The sequence below is a fragment of the Aptenodytes patagonicus genome, chromosome 25 (assembly GCF_965638725.1).
Source record: "Aptenodytes patagonicus chromosome 25, bAptPat1.pri.cur, whole genome shotgun sequence".
NCBI classification, from domain to species: Eukaryota; Metazoa; Chordata; class Aves; order Sphenisciformes; family Spheniscidae; genus Aptenodytes; species Aptenodytes patagonicus.
The window spans coordinates 3,973,962-3,995,304 of record NC_134973.1 but is presented as its reverse complement, the minus strand read 5'-3'; the positions used below and the strand labels follow the sequence as shown (position 1 = coordinate 3,995,304).

Genomic DNA, 21,343 nt, shown 5'->3' with positions numbered 1-21,343 from the left:
CAATCTGGCAAGTTCCTGAACTGGCAATCCTCTTATAGGAACAAGCAAATAGCCCTTGCTACTCGAATGATATATTCGAGTTACTGGAGAGGATAGGGCCTGTGAGATGAGGTCTTTCTCACGGCACAATTTGACTTTGTAAGGCAAGAGTTTTCCTGATTCTCTGTAGAGAGGGCTGAGTACCTTAGTTCCACGTGTGCAGCTGATGCTGAAGGAAGGCAAGTGTACCAGAGGCTCTGCAGTGACTTCCCTGTCAATATGACAGTTTGCCTTGTAACACGTCACGTTCCCTGATGGTGTATTTTAATCCAAAATCCAAGAATTACCTAATTTGTCACGTTCAGCCATCTTTGTAACTGCAAACAGAGCCTCTTGCCCAGGGGATGCTTGTCTAAAAGGAGGGACAGTGCAATTCAGGGTATGAATCTGTTCTTTGAGTCAATACAATAGTAGAATTTGATTCTTCCCATTTACAGAGGCTTAGCTGTAGTCCTGCTGTAATAACATACATATTCAACTGTCCTATTTTTCTAGATGGCTTTACACACTGGAGCTTGACGGGAACTCTTGTTACTGATGAAGATACCTTCATGGGATTTAATGATGGTCTCTCTCAGTCAGGTACTTGTACTGCAAAGACAGAGATAAGGGAATGGGCTGCAACAGCAGGCCACTGACTGCATGTATTCTAGTGAATTGTTTATATAAGACAAGGTATTCTGAAAATGGCAGTCAGTCAGGTCAGGGTCCAGATGAAATGAGAGCTCATAAGAGGCAGGTAACGTTATGCTGAAAGCTGGTTAAGAGCAAATGAGAGACAGAGCTAGATGTGGTCAGACAGGACTGGCTATTCAGTCCCAGCTATCTCACCATTTTTCTCTCCAGTTTTATAAAGACAGTGAGGGATACAGAAGAGTGAGAGCCACATGGGATTCCGTCAGGGAGGAATCATTGAAATGGAAATCTGAGAGAAGTCAAATACGTTGAATCTTAGAGCTGTTTAGCTTTGTATTTTCAAATGGACCTAGGGATTATATACCCAACTTTTATTGGCAGTCACTGGCATTTCAGCTGATTTCCTAGACTTTAGCTATCAAAGCCACAACAACGGTGAATGATGCTATAATTTTCAAGTCACTTAAAGCCATTGACTCTTCTAATACGATGTAGGTGCACCCATGTTCAGGAGGGATCTAACTGGATATTGTATGAAAATCTCTAGGACAGAAATACAGTATGGGCAGCAGCAAAGTAGAACTGGAGTGGGAGAGAAATTACTTATGGGGTAGAATCAAGTAGAAAGAAGGTTATCTATTGTGTGAAGGGAACAGATTATGTTGGAAGCAGAGATATCTTTGGAAGATGATGCATCTTGGGTGCAGACATCTTTTAACTTTGTTTTTCTCTTCCTGTGTTTACTTCTACAGACTCTTAACTTTTTTTATTTTTCAGTTAATGAATATTCATAGAACTATCTCTAGACCTGCTCAGATTTCTCACTTCTAGATGGTATTTTGATTTTTTAATTTTTTCCCCCCTTCTCTTTCAGTTGTTTCTGCAGAAGTGGAAATGACATCTTATGCCCTTTTGACGTACACGCTCCTAGGAGACGTGGCCTCTGCGCTCCCAGTAGTAAAATGGCTTTCACAGCAGAGGAATGCACTTGGAGGATTCTCATCTACTCAGGTGGGCTGCCTCCAAAAAAGGTAGCTTCAATGCGTGCACCATCAATTGTAGAAATCAATTGGTTCAGGAATGGTCAATGCAGAGTTTCTGTCTGGAGTCTAGACAGAAACTGTCTGTGTCCTGGTAGGAAGAAAAACTTTCCAATGCTCTTTATTGCTTCCTTCTCGGACTGATAATTTGAAAGGAACCTAGACTTTGTCCTTACAGATGTCTTTGACCGCAAAAGTGAACAAAACCTGATATTTATTTTGCTATCTGAATGAATAAGAAAGATTCTTCTACCAGAAGCTGATGACTGTACAGCACAGCGCTTTTTTGTAAGTTTACTATGCTCCTGTATTCTTCACTATTCTGATCTCTCCCTCTTCTGATCCCTAGGACACATGTGTAGCCCTGCAGGCTCTGGCTGAATATGCTATCCTTTCTTATGTTGGAGGAGTCAACCTTACCATTTCCTTGGCTTCTACTAATCTAGACTACCAGGAGACATTTGAGCTTAACAAGATGAATAAAAAAGTCCTCCAGACTGCAGTGGTAGGTGGTTTTGTGTTTATGTAGCCAAATTTTTAAAACGATCCATGTGAGCTGGGTTCGGAATGACAACTCAGATAAGTTCAGTAATGATAAAAGCACAAGTTAAACACTGTGAGATCTTGGGACTTTCTGGGGTTTTATGGCTGGGTTCTGATGTGAAGGAGGCAGCACTCAAAGTTAAAGGCATTTTTCACCATAAGCAATGCCTGATGCTTATTTTGTGCTGCTGCTTGTTTCTACCACTGTTAAATGCAGGTGGCTGAAAAGAGTAAGCCATACTCACTTCACTTCTGCAGTCTCCTTTGTAACTGGAAAGATCTTTTGTACAGAATAAAGCTAAAATTGATATTCATTTCCATTCTGAGTGGCATGTCTTGTCTGTGTCTTAACTGTGGATTCTCCCCAGATCCCCAGTATTCCAACGGGGCTGTTTGTGAGTGCCAAAGGTGAAGGCTGCTGTCTGATGCAGGTAAAGTTGCCATGGGGCTGGAGAAAGTTATGTGAGCAGGTGATCTCTAAACTCACAGTCTGTTTGCTACTTTTTTAATCCCAGTTTGCTATGAGGAAGGGGTTACACTTTGAATTTCTCTCAAAGTATTTATATAATGTGGTGTTGCTTTAATTCATAGAAGTAAATGTGATTGTACTAGGGTGAATCTGCTCTGGTATAGCTTTACCTATATATAACTGTGTTGCAAAGCCTCTGTTGCCTCTGTGCCTGCCATTTCCACTCTCTCTGAAGAGATCTGGGTTTATGCTGGCCTTTGGGGAACACTTGTAGATGCTATGAAATGTTGGGGTCTAATAAACTGCCCTGATTTGTTTTGTTTTGTGTGTGTCCCCCCCCCTTTCTGCTGCAGATTGATGTCACTTACAATGTACCTGATCCTATTGCCAAACCAGCTTTCCAGCTCCTGGTTAACCTGAAGGAGCCAAAGTCAGAGCAGCATCTTCAAGCTCCAAATCTCCTGCGGTCTGTCTCTCCAGATGAGAATCGCTCTGAAGCCTTGCACAGAGAGAGGGCACTGGTGGATGATGATGACCCAGCTTCAGATCAGGACCATCAGGAATACAAAGTCATACTGGAGACGTGCACTAGGTAGGAAATGCCAGTCTGCATCATGTCCTGCCTGTTTCTCAAGAGACCGTCTGGTTTGCTGATCAGCACATCTATACTGAAACATTCATTGATACAGGAAAAATACCAAATTCTTTCTTGCTGCACTGTCTGTATCTCAAACAGTGTAAGCTAGAACACCTCACATGCAGAATGCAGAATTTCAACCATAATTGTGGGTTGTAGGACAGAATTATTGCATGGACATTCATGAGCATTGTCTGCTGGCATTAATAATTCTAGTGCTAAGTATGTGTCAAAGGTAGAGAAACAAAAACAAAATTTACAAAGAGGGCAATAAAACCTTGGGGTTTTATTATTAAGTTTCATTATTGCCTCTCCAAAACCTGAAGACGACAAATTTAATGTCATTTGCTTGTATCAGGTGGAAAAGAAAAAGTCCTGGATTATTTTCTAGGTCTTCAGTAACAGGCTTTCCTTAAAAGCCTAAAAGAGCTTGGTAATTTCAACTGGTTAACTCATATCTTAAATGTGTTGATAGTTTTATAAATATTATTGACTTGACTTTAAAGTTTGAGTTGCTTATTCTTCAGTTTTGGATACCAAAAACCTAACAGAAGATGCTTGTTGCCATGGTATGAATTTGGAATCTATGGTAAAGGCACAATATATGCAGATACTTGTTAATAAGCTGTCTAAAGCTCATTGCTTATCTCCTTATTCTCCATAAAGAAATTTAAAATAATTTTTAAAGATGGCATGATACTAAAGCTCCAGAAGTTTCATTCCTAGCTCTCAAAGCACTTTGCAAAGACATTAGCAGTTCCATCTCATTTTACAGATTGGGAAACTTAAGATATTAAGAGAAAACAGCTTGCCTGTAGACAAACAGCAGCAAGAATAGTTTCTGACCTGTATTCAATCCACTTACACGTTTTGCTTAAACACGTCAGTGTTTGCTGCAGTTATCAGGAGTTGCTGATCTCTTTAGAAAATGTTTTGGTTTTTAAGGACGTTGTTGGAAAGTTGGCCCAAAAGAGGGAAAGCCACAACCAAAGTAAATAAGGAGGGCTTACAGCATCCTACTGTGTAACAGAAGAAACCATTCCCAAGAATTTCATAACTATTCTGCATATCTGTGACCAGGAGCATGGCAGGTGGTGGGGCTACAGCTTCACTGAACTGGAACAGCAGAAGTCAAGTGAACAGCTCGGATGTAATTAATGGAAATGGAAAACTTTCACTCCCCTATCAGTTTCTGTCTCCTTCCTTCCTGCAGAGGCAAAGCCATACAGTGACTACAGTCCTGAAAACAGTTGCAGTGACTCCAGACAAAGATGAGATCTTGTTATCTCTGTCAACACACTTGCCCCTTGCTCATGTGGCCATGTTGCTGGCAGAGGCATTGCCTCTGATTGCTACAAGCCTGTGAAATCCTGGGCCAGGCATTTTTCGGCCTAGTTGAATTCTTCCTCCCTCCAGTAACAACAGCCAGTGATGAGCAATTCAAACTCATCATCCAAAAGTTTGGTAGGGTCGGTCTGGCTGTATATAACACAATATCACTTTCTCAACCTCTTCTCCCGCTGCCTAAGCACTGCAGCTTGTATTGGGGAGGTAGGCTTATAAAGTCTTGTCAGTCCCTTGAAGGTGCCTGTAACTAAGGAGGCTGCCCTGCAGCAACACAACCTTTCTGTTGTTATTTCTGAAACTTCTGCCCTGGGAATTGCTGGAGCAAAGACAGAAATTTGAGAGGAAGCCCAGTCCAAGGAGATTGATTGCTTGGAAAGAAAACAAAAGCAAATGAAATCTTCCTTTTCCTCCCCTTCTTCCTGTAATGATGCTCTTTTAACTCCTTCATCATCTTATTTAGGCAATGCGAATAGAGGAGTGCATCGAAGGATGACAATTGAAATATTTTGAGCTGGGAGTGTTCTTCAGAATGTAATTGTTTTAAGTGTTGTCATGCTCAGTGAAGTCCTTGGGGCACTTTTAAGGAGTTAGGGAGAAAACAGTATGGGAAATAGAGGACTGATATAACAGAGAGTGGGAGAAATGCAGGTAAAGGGATACCACAGGATTTTTTAGGGAATATGGTGCATGGAGTTAGATTGGGATTAACGAGGCTTAATGTCTCTGGGAGACTGTCAGCCCTGAACTGTCTTACACAGAGCCAACTGGATCTGTCCACAGACCATCTCATGCTACTGTGGGCGTATGAGCTTGAGTGTGGCATTACACGCAGGTTGGCTCTGTGCAGAGCTTCAGCAAACACACACCCACCCCAGCTGTGGAGGCCTCCATATAGAGGCCTCCAAGTAGCCCTGCTGGAGCCAGTTCAGATCTGGCAAATTTAATCCTGGAAGCTATGTACTGTGTCTTCTCAGTGCTGGGCATGAGCTAATAAGCCCTCCTGGGTCCAAGCTCATTGTCTTTGTGGTGCAACTAAACAGCAAACAGGTAAGCTGCCAAGGAGGGGTAGTTTAGAGCTGACTATATGTGAATGCAAAGAAAAGGAGTGTTGTTCTGGAATTAGCAGGAGCTTCTTTGTTACGATGTCAACTCTTCTGCCATGCTGCAAAAAATTGAAATCTTTTGCAATGGCCCAAATAAACTTTCTCTCCACCCCTTCCTGTGGTGTTTTTTTTTTTTTTTAATGCACACTTCAGCAGTAACAACTCTGAGTTTCAGTGGTTTTTTTGAGTCTTCATTGGTATTATAGAGGACGATATAGGCAGCGAATTCTTTAACACTAGTTACTAGAGAGTGAGGTTGCTGACTCATTAGCAAAGACACTTTTCTCAGTGTCAATTAGATGCTGGAGGGAAGTGGCCGTTTATGAAACCCTAGGTTTGAATGACTCTGCCTGGTATTGGGAAGTAACATTCCTCTTACACCACAATCCATTTACAGCCCTCCACTTAGGAAAGAACAGAAGTTTCTTCTACTCCAAGGGGTTATTCCCTTTTACCAAGTGCATTTTCTCAGATTAATTGAAAAATGAGGCAAGCAGCCCCACAGGAGACTACATCCTTCCTTCTGCTTTTCTGCCTCCATTTGCCTGTATATCTCCTACATCTCTGACCTCTGTGAGTTGTGCTTAATTTTTGTTGAATAAAAGCAGAAAAGAGGATTTTGTAAAGCCAAGTAGACTGTGGCTTTCAACAAGTCCTTCAAAGAAGAGTAGATCCTTTTAATTTTTTTTTCCTCTGAAGTTTGTTTCAGTTGTTCTTCATCCTGAGTTGTCCATGTACCATTTGTTATCTTGGATCCTGAGTTTGTTTTCATTCTTTCTCTCTTTTTGTTCTCATGGGAAGATGGCTGCACTCTGGATCTTCTAACATGGCTGTCTTGGAAGTGCCATTGTTCTCAGGGTTTCGTGCAGATATTGAGAGCCTAGAGCAGGTAAGATGCTGTAATGAGAGTGCAAGGCATGATCTTGGGCCAGGACCTAGCTCTAATTGGCAGGGATTCCCTTTGGGGAGCAATAGGAAGCAAATGCCATTGGATGTTAGAGCACTGTCCAAAAAGACGCAATTAAAACTGGGGGGGCAGGAGATTTCACTTGTCAAAAAATATTTATCTGAAATGAGTAAACAGATGTGCTGAGCAAGATTAACAAATTTACTGAACATGGCCAAATGAAGGTTTATTACCGAGCACAGTGCACAGTAATTAAATGAGACCCATTTGGAAATGCTGAAGTGAAAATGTGCTCTAACAGGAGCTGTTTATGGCTTCTTAGTGGGCTGTGTTATCTCCAACATCTGGATTCCATTTCTTTGGAGGCTCTGTGTCTTGGAATTTTTTGCCCTTTTTTTTTTTTTTTTTTTTTTTTCCTTCTTTTACTTCTGGGAGAACATCATGTTTATTGCAAGCCGAACTGAGGTGGACAGAATGTGCCTCTTACCCAGCCAGCCCTCTAGGGGAGATGAACTGTAATCTTTAGCTTTGCTTTGTATTTTGTGGAAGCATTACACTGTATTCACTGGTGGTTTTTATGCTGCAAATAGAGTTTTTAAGGACTATGTGTAAAATCCTTGCATCCTGGAGAACTGGTAAAGAGCTAAAAAGTATTTTGCTTCTAAAAGATCTTTTCTGTTAATAACTCTATCATCATTATACTGGGGGGGGGGGGAGGGATTTGGGGAAAGAATTTTAAAGTAGAATCGTAGTGAAGACCAGGCAGTTTAATTTGACATCCTAATTCAAGGAAAAGTGCACATTGCTTTGTCTTCTCTAGGATTTCACTTGATTTGGCTAATTTATAATATAAACACCATTGCATTTTCTTGGAGAAAATGAGACCAATATGTTCCTCTTCAGGGGTTTACAATCCATGTCAAAATCTGCTGTCAGATAGTCTCCTGGACTGTCATTGAAGCTAGAGAAGCTTGTGTGTTAGTCCCTGCGAAGAGAATTGCATCCTTTCAGTATTAGGTAGCTGTGCTGGAATACTTTTGTACGGAGATGTGTGTTGATCAGATATGGAATTAATCCTGTAAAGAGAAATATCAAAGTTATATCTGTTCACTAGCTGCATGTTGAGAATTCCATTTTCAAATGCATGCATGTAAAATGTATCAATTTTTATTTGTCTGTTGACCTTTGAGTGTGATATTCTCTCTCACATGCAACAAATGGTGCAACAAACTGAACATGGCTATTCAGATGAGGCAAGACCACCAGTAGGAGGTCTCCAGTATCCCTGTGGTAAGAGAAAGGAGGAAAATTAGGTGAGGGGGCCTGTAGTGGGTTCGGTTACTATTTTATCTCCTCCTGCTGAAGGTGCTAGAGCAACAGTTGTTTGTACTGCTTTCAAGTAAGTTCTCTTTCATAGTTATTTACATTAATGGCAGAAAAAATATGGATGGAAACCTGGCTTAGTACCAGAGAACTCAAAATGGGACAGGAGGAGAACAACAGGATATCTTTATGGTGTTAAACCCATGGAATGTTTTATTAGCAGAGGAAAAGGAGGAGTAAAGGGAGGGAAAGAGTTGAAACAAAGAGTGCAAAGGGGTTTTCATTACAGAAGAACAGAAAATTTGTTAGGTTAAGTAACAAATCCCTCTACTCCTTATTTTTCCTGAAACGAGCCAAGAAGAAATTACAGAAGTAGGAGCTCCCATTGTCCAGGCTGTACTCAGTGAATATCTCCTTTACCGGTTTCAGCAGGGGACAGAGTTAAGAGTTTCTAGACTGAGAGTCCTGAGAAGGTCCTGTAAGCTCCTGTGTTACAAGGGAATGCATAGGTTCTGTCATTTCAGTCCCTGAACTTTTTTTCCTTTTTGCCAAGGCAGCTGTGCTCTGGTGTGAGGCTTGTTTACATGGCTGGGCCAGACAGGCGTCCCGGATAAAGACTTGTAAACCAACCATGCTTATTTTGTATTTAGTTACTACTAAAAGGGGGCTACATGCAGCAATCTGCTCCTCTGCTGTGCTGATGGTTTACACTAACCTGAGTTCAGGGCATGTTGTACGTGTTCTAGGTAGAGGAAACGCTGAAGACAATAGTGAATATATGATTAACATTAGGATATACACTCTGCAAGGAAACTCGGATTCTGGTTCCCCAATGAACTAGCTGTATAATGTTTCAAAACACTTTTGTTTGCAGTCTTATTCTCTCTTGTCTTCTAGTGTGTTGCTATAATCCTTGTGCTCTGTGACATCAGCCTGCCTCCAATGTTTGGTTTCTCATGGCTTCAGAGATTCTTCTGTCACATTCGGTGCCATCTTACTGGTGCCTCAGCACTGCTAGTTCCTTGGCCAGGTGCTGGTCAGCACTCCTAAATCAGAAACAAACAGTGGGCGTGTGGAAACTAGAGCAGAGAAACGGGGAGATTTACCCACACTGCTTGTGTCAGATAGATGCATCAAAGTCTGGGAAGCATCATGTGTCAGCTTCATACCCTTCCTCTGTTCTGTCATATCCCCAAACCTGGCCTGGATGGAAGCAGTCAGAGGGTAAAAGCACGCTGCCCTGCTGCTGCACAAGAGTTATTTTCTCAATGCTGAATGAGCTCTCTAGCGCTAAGCAGATGAGACGATTGTGCTTTCCCTTGTGGCATCTTCCCACCTGTCTGAATTTCATGTTCCTGTCTCTATGGGTAGAGAAGCAACAGAGTCACAGTGTAGCCCCATCTACACTGGCATAGGGTCTCTGGGCATAGAATAGCAGGTGATTTGTTTTCCTTTCTCCCCTGTCTTAATGGGAAAAGGAGCTGATTCTCTTTCTTAATGGGGAAGGCCGAGCTCCTGCAGCACAGAGCTGATCTGAGTTGAGTCCTTGCAAATCTCAGAAGGATGTCAGGTACTCCATGCAGCGCGTACTTCTTCAGTGTTTGTCAGATACGAAAGAGCTGGTTCAAAACCCACCGTTTTGAAAGTTCTTTGGGCAAAAGACTATGTAATTGGTGCCTCGATTTGGAGAGAGGATTCTGCGCTTGGGATTCAGTACTGGGCAGTCCATTTCCATAACCAGAACAGAATTACTTCCTTTGGGCAGTAGGAGATTTTGCTAAATTGGGAAGGATACTACCATCTTTCTTAGTGCAGAAACCCTTTGCATTTGTAAAATTAAATGTAGGGACAAAGCTCAAGCATATATATAGGTAGGCAGTGAAGATGCACATACAACCCCTGTGATTTATTAATGGCTATCAAATGTGTATCCAAATCATGCTGACAAAAATTAAATACTTCCACTGAAGACCCGGTACTAGTTTTGTCTTGTGTTTTGGACACCACCTTCAGCAGAGCCCTGTCATTCCCACTGCTGCATTTTCTTGTTCCCCTAGCCATTTCCCTCTCCTCCTGGTGAGGAGGGGCAGGGCTGTAAATCAGATTTCCTTGTTGTTTGTTTGCCCTCACAAGGGAGCAGTGTGCGCAGAGCGGACCCACGTGCAGCTCCGGGGCAGTGATGGTTAATGAATGCTCTGTTGCACGTTGAGGGCAGCCCCCCTGGCTGTGCAGCCACAAATCCTTCTAATAATGCTGGGTGTCGACAAGGTCAGGAGGTCACCACAGGCTGGTATATATCAAGCTTCACCAGAAAAATGCAACTTTAGCTGAGCTGAGCATTTCCCGGTGGCGCCAGCCTCTCCAAGCCCTCATAAAAGGACTGTCTGCAGCCATCTACTGCTGAGTAATAACAGCCACCATCAGGCCCCTAAAATTATAAGGACAAATTAAATTGGCCCTTTCCATATTGTGTGGGACTTAAACACATGTTCCTTTGCTTGTTACAGTAATAGCAGGAAGCTGTGTGCAGTGTTTTACAACTAGAAGCACTATGCTGAAGAAATTCACAGTTAAAGCTGTTGGTAGCAGGTTTGGGCAAATTTCAGTAGAAATGCTTTTTGCTTCATGTCATTCTTTCTAATGCATGATAATAATGCTTTGTTCTCCTTTCCGCAGAGTTTTCATTCTAAGATCTCAAAATAACTTGGGAACATTAAAAAAAAAAAAAGCCAAGGAAATATTATCCCTATGTCACAAAAGGGATTGTCTGACAGAGAGGTTAAAGTAATAGGACAGTTTGGAGAATAGAATTAAAGTATCTGCTCTGACACTTACTCCGCTCCCCAAACTGGGATTAAAACACAAGAGTCCTTTTCCACAGACCATCATCCTCCCCAGCTTCTGGATTAAATATTTTTCACGATAGATGTGTTCTGAATACAATTTATCAAAACAGTAATGACCAATTGACTGATCAAGTACATACAGCATATGACAGTCACTATAATATCGAGATGTTAGTATTCCAAATACAGAAAATTATAGGAGTAACTCTCTTGGAAATTTTAAAATAAAACTTCATAGAATTATATCAGGTGGTAGCATTTATATTTTGGTGGTGATTCATTAGCATTCTGTACCAGGGAGATAGTTACTAGATTCTTTGAGGTGGTGCAGTAATTCTGTAAACAAGGGCTCTTGCACTTTCCTCTGAAAAGTCTGTGATCATGATATACATACAGACTTACAGTCAGCATGAGAAGATGAGCTAGAGCATTTTTACAAATGGCTGGGGTAGATTAGGGGCAGCAGCAGCCCAGATGTGGGAAGTACTCTTAGATTGTGTTCTGATACTCCTTAGATATGCAGATTGTCCCAATAAATAAAAAGCATAAGAGGAGGTAGTCTGTAGGCATGACTGGTACAATGCAAACTACAAATCCCTGGGCCTCAAAGGGGGAGAAGATGAGTAGCAGAGGCCTGGCCTGACCCCATTCGTCAAAAGGAAGGATGCCTAGGGCTCTTTCAAATGGCTGCTCTTTTCAAATGTAAGGATTAATTTTCTTGGCAGAAGAATGTTTTGGATTTTTCAGCTGGTGGGAGAAGGGGACCTTTAATACCCGGTGCGATCCAGCAGCATAATTCCCTGGTGGTCTGAAGGAGTGTAAATTAGAGACTTTATCGAGTGTTTGGGGATCTCTGAGGTCTTGCTTGAGCCTTGGTACTGAAAACAATCTGGGAGCTATTCAGTTAGATTATGGATGATATGTCAGGCATAGTCTGAGGGAGATAAATGCACCAGGGACCAGGAAGAACCCTCAGCGTTATGCACCTTGCAAACATTCCTCCTTAGGTTACAGAAAAGAACACAGATGGCTTTTTCCTCAGTTGTGTGACAGCAACTGCAGTCCTCTTTGCATTTCCCCTCTCTTACTGAAACATCCTTTTCCAGCACAAGAAATCCCCGGGGTTTAGTGTCTGATCAGTTTTCTAAGTAGTCTAAAATCTTTCTTATTTTCTAATTTCAGCCTGTTTTCTATAAAATGAGATGAAACTAAACCTGTTGATTTTTTTTCCCAGTTACTGATGAACAAGCAAATTGGATTAAAAAGATATGAAGTGGATGGAAGAAAAGTCCTCTTTTATTTTGATGAGGTAATGACTTTGTTTCTTATAATTGTGTTCCTTTTCAATGAAAGGCAAATGACCAGTGGATCAGGCATAGGTACAGTGTATTGATGTTGATGGTCCCTCACAGGTGAGGATTACCATGCAGCTTTAGCTGGCCAGTTGCTTGAGCCTCTTTTGAGGCAGGTAGGTGTTGCGGTTTTGGTTGGAAACCAAAGCATAACAGAGGCAGGTGATTAGCGTCAGCCCATATAGAATTTCTGGGCAAATATTACTTAGTTTTTGCCTCAAAATAATCTCACCTTCAGGTACAACTAGCATTGCTAAAAGGACGGAGTAAAAATGCAGTCTAATTTAGATCACACAGCACATACTTGAGAGTGGAAGATGAGATCTCTCTTGGCTTGGTCAGAGCAGTAAACTGTTAGCTAGTTGCATTAGCAAGCTGGCTGATGACCGGAGTGGTGTTAGGTAAGCCAGAGAATACAGCTTGAGTTTCAGGTTTGACTTTCTGACATTGTTGTATGGCAAGTATGTGCTTTAAAGGCCAGCAAAGTATCACGTATTTTAATTCATCCTGTTTGGCTTTTATTCATTATCTTTGTCTCTATACCTAGTATTGGAGGTGTCTTCGTTCTCCCCAAGTGTCCAGGCCAGCGTGTTACATTAGGGGCACATACTACATTTATTTGTCTTTGTCTTCACTTAAAGTGCAGCTTTTGTTACAATGAGTCTTTTACATAATTTCATACAGATTCCTAGCCAGTGCATGACGTGTGTAAAGTTTCAAGCTTTCAGAGAGCATATAGTTGGGAAAACAGCTCCTGTTCCTATCAAAGTGTATGATTACTATGAGCCAGGTATGTGCCTGTTTTCCCTTGATTTTTGCCAGCATTAGAGCTCTAGGCATAAGGCTCAGTTGTGATTTCTCATTCTTGCTGGCCTGCAGCTTTTGAAGCAACTCGTTTCTACAACGTGAGTGAAAACAGTCCCTTGGCTCGGGAGCTCTGTGATGGGCCAACATGCAATGAGGTGGAAAGCTCAGCTAGCCAATGGGTTGGTAAGTTGCACCAAAGCCAAGCAGATTTTTTGGAAAATGGAGCCCACAGACATACTTTCCAGGAGTTCAGAACCCAAAATTATATTTAGAAAAATGTTCTAGTTCACTATCTGTGTTAGTGGAAGTTTTACAAAGGTTTGTGGGATAGCAGTATTAAATTTAAAACAGCCAAACAGACCAATGTAGTCTGCTCTTCAGTCACCAAAGTGAGTATTATTTGCTTCAGAGGCAAGATATAATGTATAATTCTGGACGAACCTGCACAAGGTGAGATGTGTTAATAAACATAAAGGTAAAAACTCTTTAAAATGCAATTTGGTTTTCTTTCTCTAAAATATCTTGCAATAGAGTTCCACAATTAACTGTAGGAAGACTGAACAATTTCATGCATCAGTGAAAGGAATAACTTTCCCCAGAAACTATATGTTCCTTTCTGTCCTCTATGTCATATTAAATAGTTGCTTTATCCTGTATCTGGAATCTGCTGCAATATGGTTCTTTCAGAAAGACAGCTTTATTCCCAGAGCTTTTTATTCTACCATGTTTGTAAATTCCTATGAGAAGTCTTAGGGAATTCAACATGAAAACTTACATCAGAGAAATAGAAGAAAATTGCCACTCCATCTTCCCCTTCCCCATGCTATGCAAAAATATTGCTTTGGATGTTTTTGTTTACTTTTCAGGCTTTGTTCACTCTGGACCATGCAATAACATTTTTGGCTGCTTGGAGGATGAGTATTTTGAGCAGTGCATGTGTTCGCGAGACTGTGGCTATGATGGGGAGCCTGTATGTGGATCAGATGGACAGATTTACCCGAACCATTGCCAGATGGAAGTAGCATCGTGCCGGAATAATACAAGGATAGAACAGATGCCCATGTCGCAATGTTCTGCCTGTACGTTTCATTCAGTTCCCTTTTCTGTTATGATCTAGTTGCAGAACGCTACAAATCTTTGTCTAAGCAAATGATAATTACATATGTGTGGTAGGAAAAAGGGGAGAATTCGAAACCTCCTATGTATTATTTTGCTACTCATACTACAGGAGATTAAGTTCTAAGAGCAGCTGCCTTCCTGCTTAGCTCAGAATAACTGGTTTTCTGTTCTCGTTTTACCAATCAGAATGAACTTCAGAGAAAATTAGTGGTACTGTCTTATCTGAAGTGAATTATCCTAGATAAAAATGACATCCATTAAATGTAACATCCTTTGGAGATTCTGCATGGGCTTTCAAGATGTGTAGTGCAGTAACCCCGTGAACTGAGTATGCCACCTCTGGAAATGCAAACGTTTTCTAGAGATTCATTAACAAATTTTAGGACCAATGCATTTATTTTTCTTTTTATTTACAGCCAAGAATTTGCCAGAAGAAAGGGAGACACACTCCCACACAGTTGAGCAACCCAGTGTTCAACAAACTCCAGCAGGTAGTATCATACCTTTGCATTTATCCAAGGCCTTTTTCTTTAGCAAGGTTAAAGCTTATCCTATAACTGTATAAAAGTATATATGGTTCTTAAGCACATTTAAGTAAAGATGCTGGATTTCTTAATCTTTTAGAAAAGACAGAACATTCAGAAATCAGAAAAAATGAAGAGGTTAAGGAAACTTAGGATGGTAACTATTCAACAACAGATTAGCTCTTCTAGTCCTTTTCCTTTCAGGGAATCTTGCATGAATGATACCTGCTCTGTTCAATGCACATGCAAGATTTAGGTAATTGTTCACAGGAGTGGGCAAGTGACCCTCCTATTTTCTCAGCCTTGGCATGTTTGAACAACACACACTCTGTGATCTTTTCTTCAATATTAAGCTGAAAAGATCACTTTTAAAACCAGGCTGATGTAATGTGTTTCAACGAACAACTGAATGGGACATGACAACAGACCAAACCATTGCAAGAACTAGAATCCAGGTGGATTAACTTTGTCCCTAGCAGTTCTGTGCAAAAATTGAGCTGGCAGTCTTGATTCTCTCAGAGCTGCTGTTTGGAATAAAGGGCCTCAGTGAGCAAAAATGTTAAGGTCAGTAGATGGAGTAGCCAGGAATTTGGCTGCTCATTTTATTTGGTGCTTATATTCATACACTGTTTTCCAAGACTCATGTCGAACTTGCTCATGGCTCACAATAAATCTCACCAAGAAGCAGTGGAGGGTCAATAGAATAGTTTGTTTCATGCTGTTTCTAGTAAATAAACTGGACTAGATTTTTCCTGGCTGCTTTCAACTCATTAATTTTCCCCTGGCCTGTAACTCTCCTAACAAATCGGTAAAGCAAGTTAATTCTTCAAGAGAAGACTCTGTGCCTTCTCATGTCCTTCTTGTGCACCAGAGTTCAGACTAGCATGTGTCCAACATGAGAGACACCATCCTGTTCTTTGCCCTTCCTCTGCTCTACAGAAGTTGATGGACAGTTTTCTTATTAAGGTGTAAAAGCATGGTGAATATTCCATTATGACTATAGGTCATTCAGTCTTACAGCGTTTAATGTCTCTCCTGTTTTCCTTCCCTTTGTTTCTGGATTTAGTGTGAATATATACATAAGATTGCTGTCTGTTAGAATAACCGAGATGAATGCTTGTTGCTTTTTATTCTGTGCAAATGCTATGTACTCAGCATGGAAACTCTGTTTGCGATCTGAACCCTTTAAAGCAGCATTTCCAAACTGCTCTGTAGGGCACTGCTAGTATGCAAGGCCATACTAAGTGTTTAGCTGCTGGTCTACAAAATGGGACTGCAATTACATTATCTTCAAATAAAAATTTGATAGTAAAAATACGGTTACCTGGGAAAAAAATTGTGGAACTTGACAGTAGTCCACAATCCAAAAATTTTCGGAACAGTGTTTCTGCAATAATCTGCATTAAAGTATCTGTCTAAGAAAAATAACCCTCTGGTTTCTGTTCTAAACATACAAAAGCAATGTTGGCTCAATAGGCTATCAATAAGAGCAAAAGTGGAAATTCTGATTTTTTTTTTTTGTGTGTGTGTGTGTGTGGCATTTTTATACAGATACTAGTTTAACTAACCTGTATGCCATAAGGATGTTTGTCAAAGCACAAGCATTTAGAGCTGGCTTTGTTCTAGGATCTGTGAGCGTTGAAGTTGAGAGTCTCCTGGAAGGCAGATACTCTTCTGAACTGAGCTGTCTGAGCAGCCATGGCAGAGTGAGCATTCAAAAGTAAAACTGACTAAATCCTGCATCAGGAAAAGCGCCCAGCATGTGATTTTCATTAATCCTCTGGGCTCCTCTCAGGTCAACCACACGGTACATGAATCAAAGTTTAACAAATGAATGAATCCCTTCTTATACACGGGTTTCATTTGGACTCACTGGTTTGTTAGCATTGAAGCATGTGATTGGTTTAAGTCGGCTCAGGTGCTCTGGGTTTCTAGTGGACGTTTTGATGAGCCATGTCTAAATCTGCGATTTCCTAAAAGGGTGCAAAACTCCAGGAGCCAAATCAAGCTTAGGGCAGGTTGGTGAAACTGCCTCAGTGTGTTAATCTTCAGGAAATACCATTTTCTTGGAGAACCTCGTGGTGTTTATATAGTCTGAAATCCTTCTGTATTTGCCATATGACTTGTGCAGGCTCAGCTTGGTTTGATTGATGCTTTCATTGTTAGCTCTTGTCTATGTTACCCCAGCAATGGAAACAATGAGAGCCAGCTTCCTTCCAGCAAACAGTGGGGAACTTCGTAATGTGTTCGGGCTCACTCTGGCAAACACAGACTTGCAGTGTAGTTCCACATACACAAGTGAGTTTGCTAGAACAAACAACAGCTTTTGAGTTATGCTATTCAAGGTAAGCAATTGTATATAGATGGTCCTGAAAAATCAGGATGCAGTGCTTCTTGCAGCACCTAGCTATTGTCAAAGCATTTTAAAATGCCTTTCAAAAGTCAGCAGCAGATGTTGCAGCAAGTGAGGCAGAATGGCTGAGGTTTGATCTTAAAACTGTAGCCTTTTTTTGTACAGATGGGTAGATCCTCTTGGCATCTTTAGAAATATCCTCTTGATTGAGAGGGAAGTGTGCAGGGTGACAGGACTCAGCTGAAACAACTCATGTCTGAATCCCCTTCCTCAGCTGTTCTTTCTCACAGGTGAATTACTGAGACTCAGAGGGATGGAACAGGTTTTTGATGAGTAGCATGGACCCACGCCTGCCTCTAAGCATTGAAGTTCTGCTAGTATGCTTTCAGAGCCTGTTCCATTCATATTTGTTTGGACTGAAAGCTCCTGGAGCAGGATTTTTGTTGCTAACTGGAGTATCAGTATCTCGAGTGTCTGTGGCTTTCCTAACATCATTGTCACACTAGGCTACAAAAATATGGGTGGATTTCAGAGCCTCAGGGATCCTCAGTAGCTCTGATACCATCTCTCTGATGAAGTGGTGCTTTGATTGGTTCCATAGATCATTAACACTCTTCTGAAATTGCCTAAATCTTCTCTGATGAAAGTGCTAAATGTATAGCCACTGATGTTGGAAGACAATACGTTGATATCACGGTAATGTTGTGATTCTGCATGTATTTGATGGAGAAGCGATATCAAAGTGTGGTGCAGCAGTACTCAGTGGTATCAGTGCTGCTGTCGTGTTGCACTCTGCGCTGCTCTGAGCGGGCAGCCCACCCAGCTTCGTGCTGTCTGACCCCCCCAGCCTTCTCCCCACAGCTGGAGCCGTGTTGTTTGCACAGTTCTGCTCTAGCAGTTAGAAGGGCCAGTAGCTGGAAGTAAATTCTAGGTGGAATTGATACTTTTATTTGGTGGTGGTGGTGTTATTTTTTAAAAAACTAAATGCCATCACCCATCACTAGCTCCTAACAGGAACGTCAGAGTGAGCTCTGCTTCCAGGTGGAGTCATATCGCAACGCTCCCTGGCAGGCGCATTATTCACAGGACCGCTCTTCTTTTAGGATTGATTGAACTGGCGATGGGCCATTTTTCCTTTCACCTCATCGGTGCTCAGCAAACATTGGCTTAGGCACAAACATTTGGAGATGGGGGAGTGGTTTGTATGCAACAGGAAATGTCGGCCTTTCCTCTTTGCTTTGACTCCAATGCTGCATTCCTGGGAAGAGTGAGGTCTGTGATGTTAATTCTGTCCCTGGTGGACAGCAATCATCCATTCATAGAACGAGCTCATGATCTGGCAGGTTCTCACATGGAGAAGGCCAAGAAGAAGTGAACACAGAGACCGACTGCTTTCAGGCAAGTGTTCCCTTGCCCAGGGCTGAGCCTGTTGCTGGGAGGATGTGAGAGGCAACAGGGAAGAGCCTTCAGATATCTTATTTCTAGAGAACAAACATTTTCAAAGGCCTTGATGAGTGTTCTCCTTAAATAAAGCCAACTTTGCAGGAGGGGGCGGAGGGGCACTTTTCCTCCTCACAACAACTGTGTTTCAGTGATTGCTTTGGTTTGGATTAGAGCAGTGTGTATGGAAAGTGAACAGGAAGATGGACAGCTGAGCTGGCTCGAAGAACAGTTTAGAAAACAGGGACCTATTGATATTCCTAGAAGTTTTATCTTGCAGTCTTACCCTCTGGACAGCGAGCAATCACCCACCACAGAGAGGCACAGCCTGTTTTGAGTGGGATATGTACTGTGTGAGTGACCTGCCCATGTCTTAGTATAGACTGGAGTGAATGCAAGGAGGATAAATATCTGTTTCTGTTTGTGATGTGTCTGTTCCTATCTTAAATGATGGAAATTTCTCAGTGGTATGTGACTGTGCGGAAGCAGATGTATCTCAGCTACTGCTAGTTCAGGCCGAGGTAGAAGCGAATGGCTTTGATGTAGGCTCCTGGCCTATTGTGCCAAAATCTTCATTCTGGTTGGGCTGAAAAGAAATCTAGCTGCTTAAACTGATCTTTTTCGTGACATGCACCAAGTAAACTGCTGTAACACGGTCTGCCCTTTAGCTTTGTGACTGATTTTTATAAAATGGTGCTTAAAAGAATGCACACATTACACATCTTCGTATGGATTGGTCTCTCCTTAACTGAGGTACTTGGCTTGGACCTAGTCAAAGGAGAGAGATGTATTTTCAGGGTGCAGAGTAAATCGTCTGTGACATCTGGTGTTCCCAAAGATATCTCTTACTCTTACTGTAGAGAGGTCTTGGTGTGAACTGGTTCCTAAGTTAAGCACCTCCGTTAATGCCTAAAATTAGATACTTGAAAATGAAACTTTGAGATTTTTTTTTCAAATTACATGGGCCCCCCTTTTTTTTTTTCCTATTATTTCTTTCATTTTTCCCAGTGCCCGAGTCTCAGACTGGGAAATTGAAAATTCTGTTTTACAGCAGCTTTTCTCCTTGCATGTGAATGTAAGCATGCATGTGCAGGTCCATTGACATGTGTAGCCTCCTTTACTCATGTAAGGCACTCATTTGGCCCCTGATTTGCCCCCTGATTAACATTCCTTTTCTTTTATGTCATTCCCCTTCTCTGTGATGCAATACATGATGCTGAAATGCAGTTTCTTTGGCTAAAGCACAACCTGAGACTCTGTGGTTTCTTTTCCAGCAGAGGAAGGCCCTCCGCTACAGACAGATCTGTCATACTACTCCTATGAATATGACCCAGACCCCTATGCGTCGGAAGCTGATGTCTTTGAGATTGTGGCAGAACTGACAACAGCAAGCACGTTAAAAGAAGTGGACAAGATTCAGGAAGTAGTGACCACAGTAGAATGGTGAGCCGGAGAGCGGGGGATCATAAATCTGGTTAGGGAGTCAACATATAATGTACTAACTCATGTGTGGGGTCAAATGTATTCAATTCCTCAGAAGGGGTGTTCTTACAACTGACTTGCTAACCTCTTTAGCAAGGAATCACCAGGAACAAGATCTTGCTAGGGCAGCACATAAAAGTCTTTGTGACCTGAATGTCTCCATCCCTAGCAGAATAAAAAGTGACCTTTTAAGCTTTTCTCTGCCCAGCCCCAGTGATGTTTCACAAAGATACGTAACGGGAAAGTGACTTTTCTTCATTATGTTCTCTTTTCAACAGAAATATATAATTTAAATAAAGAGAAGAGGCTCAGAATCAACTCCTGTATGAGTTTGTTCCTACAGACGACCTGCTGCAGAACAGAAACCGAACGATGACTACTTCCTGATGCACTCAGAACTGTAGGCTTTGCTGCCCCATGGGGGGGGATCTGGAGCGCTAAGGGGGACACTCAGCGTTATTTTTCTGTCAATTTTCCTGCCTTTTGTGCATCCTCTTTGGATTACTTCCAAGGATGGGAGACCAATATACTGTGCCCTCTAGGTGAGAAAAATAGGGGCTGGAATTCAAACCTATAGACCATTTCAAAGTGTTTTCTCTACTGTCAGGATACTGCAAATGCCATTTCCTAGCTACATTTAGAAGCTAAGTCCAGGCCTTGTGCTTAGCTGAACTGCTGTTTGAGGAAAGATGGCTGAGAAGTTTTCTCTCAAATTATAATAATAAAAATCAGTGTGTTTTGCTAATTATGACATAGCAAGAGGCTAATCATCTTCCCCAGCCCATAAGTCTACTGCACCCACAGCAATGTCCCACAAGAGAAAAACTTCCCTAGTGGCTCCGTGTTCAGGAAAGTTGTTGGGAGGTGGTACATTTTACAAGAGAAAACTGAAATCCAGTGTCAGGGCTCAAAGGCTTTGACTGTCTACTGTGTGGCTGCAGGCTTCAGGTGGGGAGTTTGCCAGCCATAGCGGTGCCAAGGATTAGGTGGGTGAGCCCTCTTCATGTTGCACTATGTGCTGATAAGGGCTGCTTGCAGCCTTCTCAGCCCCTTTCCTCCTTGTAACCCTGGCATGAAAATAAAGCTGACCCAAGGCGCAGTCCTTTGAAATGCTTGCCTGACTTCACCAATTGGTTTTATTCTGCTCCCACTAGGATCCCCATGCAATGGTTGTTCTGGATATGGTAATCTATGCACAGGCCCTGGGTCTGCTGGCCAGTACAAATCACTGGTGTCAGAGGCTGGACTCCCTTAGACTGACCTGCCCCAAGCAATGTGGTAAAACTAAAAACAAAAGCTTTGTGTTTCCAAAAGTGCAGGAGCCAAGATTTTTTTCTTTCCCTTCCTGCCTGGAGCAGCATTGTTCTCTTTGGAGG

General features: G+C 41.9%; 1 protein-coding gene across 1 annotated transcript in view; it reads left to right on the top strand.

The window, feature by feature from the left end:
- Positions 1–21,076, top strand: part of CPAMD8 (C3 and PZP like alpha-2-macroglobulin domain containing 8) — a 54,719-nt gene extending 33,643 nt beyond the window's left edge. Inside the window, exons 31-43 of the mRNA XM_076359437.1 lie at positions 535–621; positions 1,550–1,686; positions 2,065–2,220; positions 2,627–2,689; positions 3,081–3,319; positions 6,616–6,703; positions 12,125–12,199; positions 12,927–13,032; positions 13,122–13,232; positions 13,916–14,128; positions 14,585–14,659; positions 19,760–19,928; positions 20,246–21,076. Of these exons, the coding sequence (XP_076215552.1) occupies positions 535–621; positions 1,550–1,686; positions 2,065–2,220; positions 2,627–2,689; positions 3,081–3,319; positions 6,616–6,703; positions 12,125–12,199; positions 12,927–13,032; positions 13,122–13,232; positions 13,916–14,128; positions 14,585–14,659; positions 19,760–19,928; position 20,246 (1,520 nt within the window). The 3' untranslated portion in view covers positions 20,247–21,076. The remainder of the gene's footprint in view (positions 1–534; positions 622–1,549; positions 1,687–2,064; positions 2,221–2,626; positions 2,690–3,080; positions 3,320–6,615; positions 6,704–12,124; positions 12,200–12,926; positions 13,033–13,121; positions 13,233–13,915; positions 14,129–14,584; positions 14,660–19,759; positions 19,929–20,245) is intronic.
- Positions 21,077–21,343: the final 267 nt, after the last annotated feature.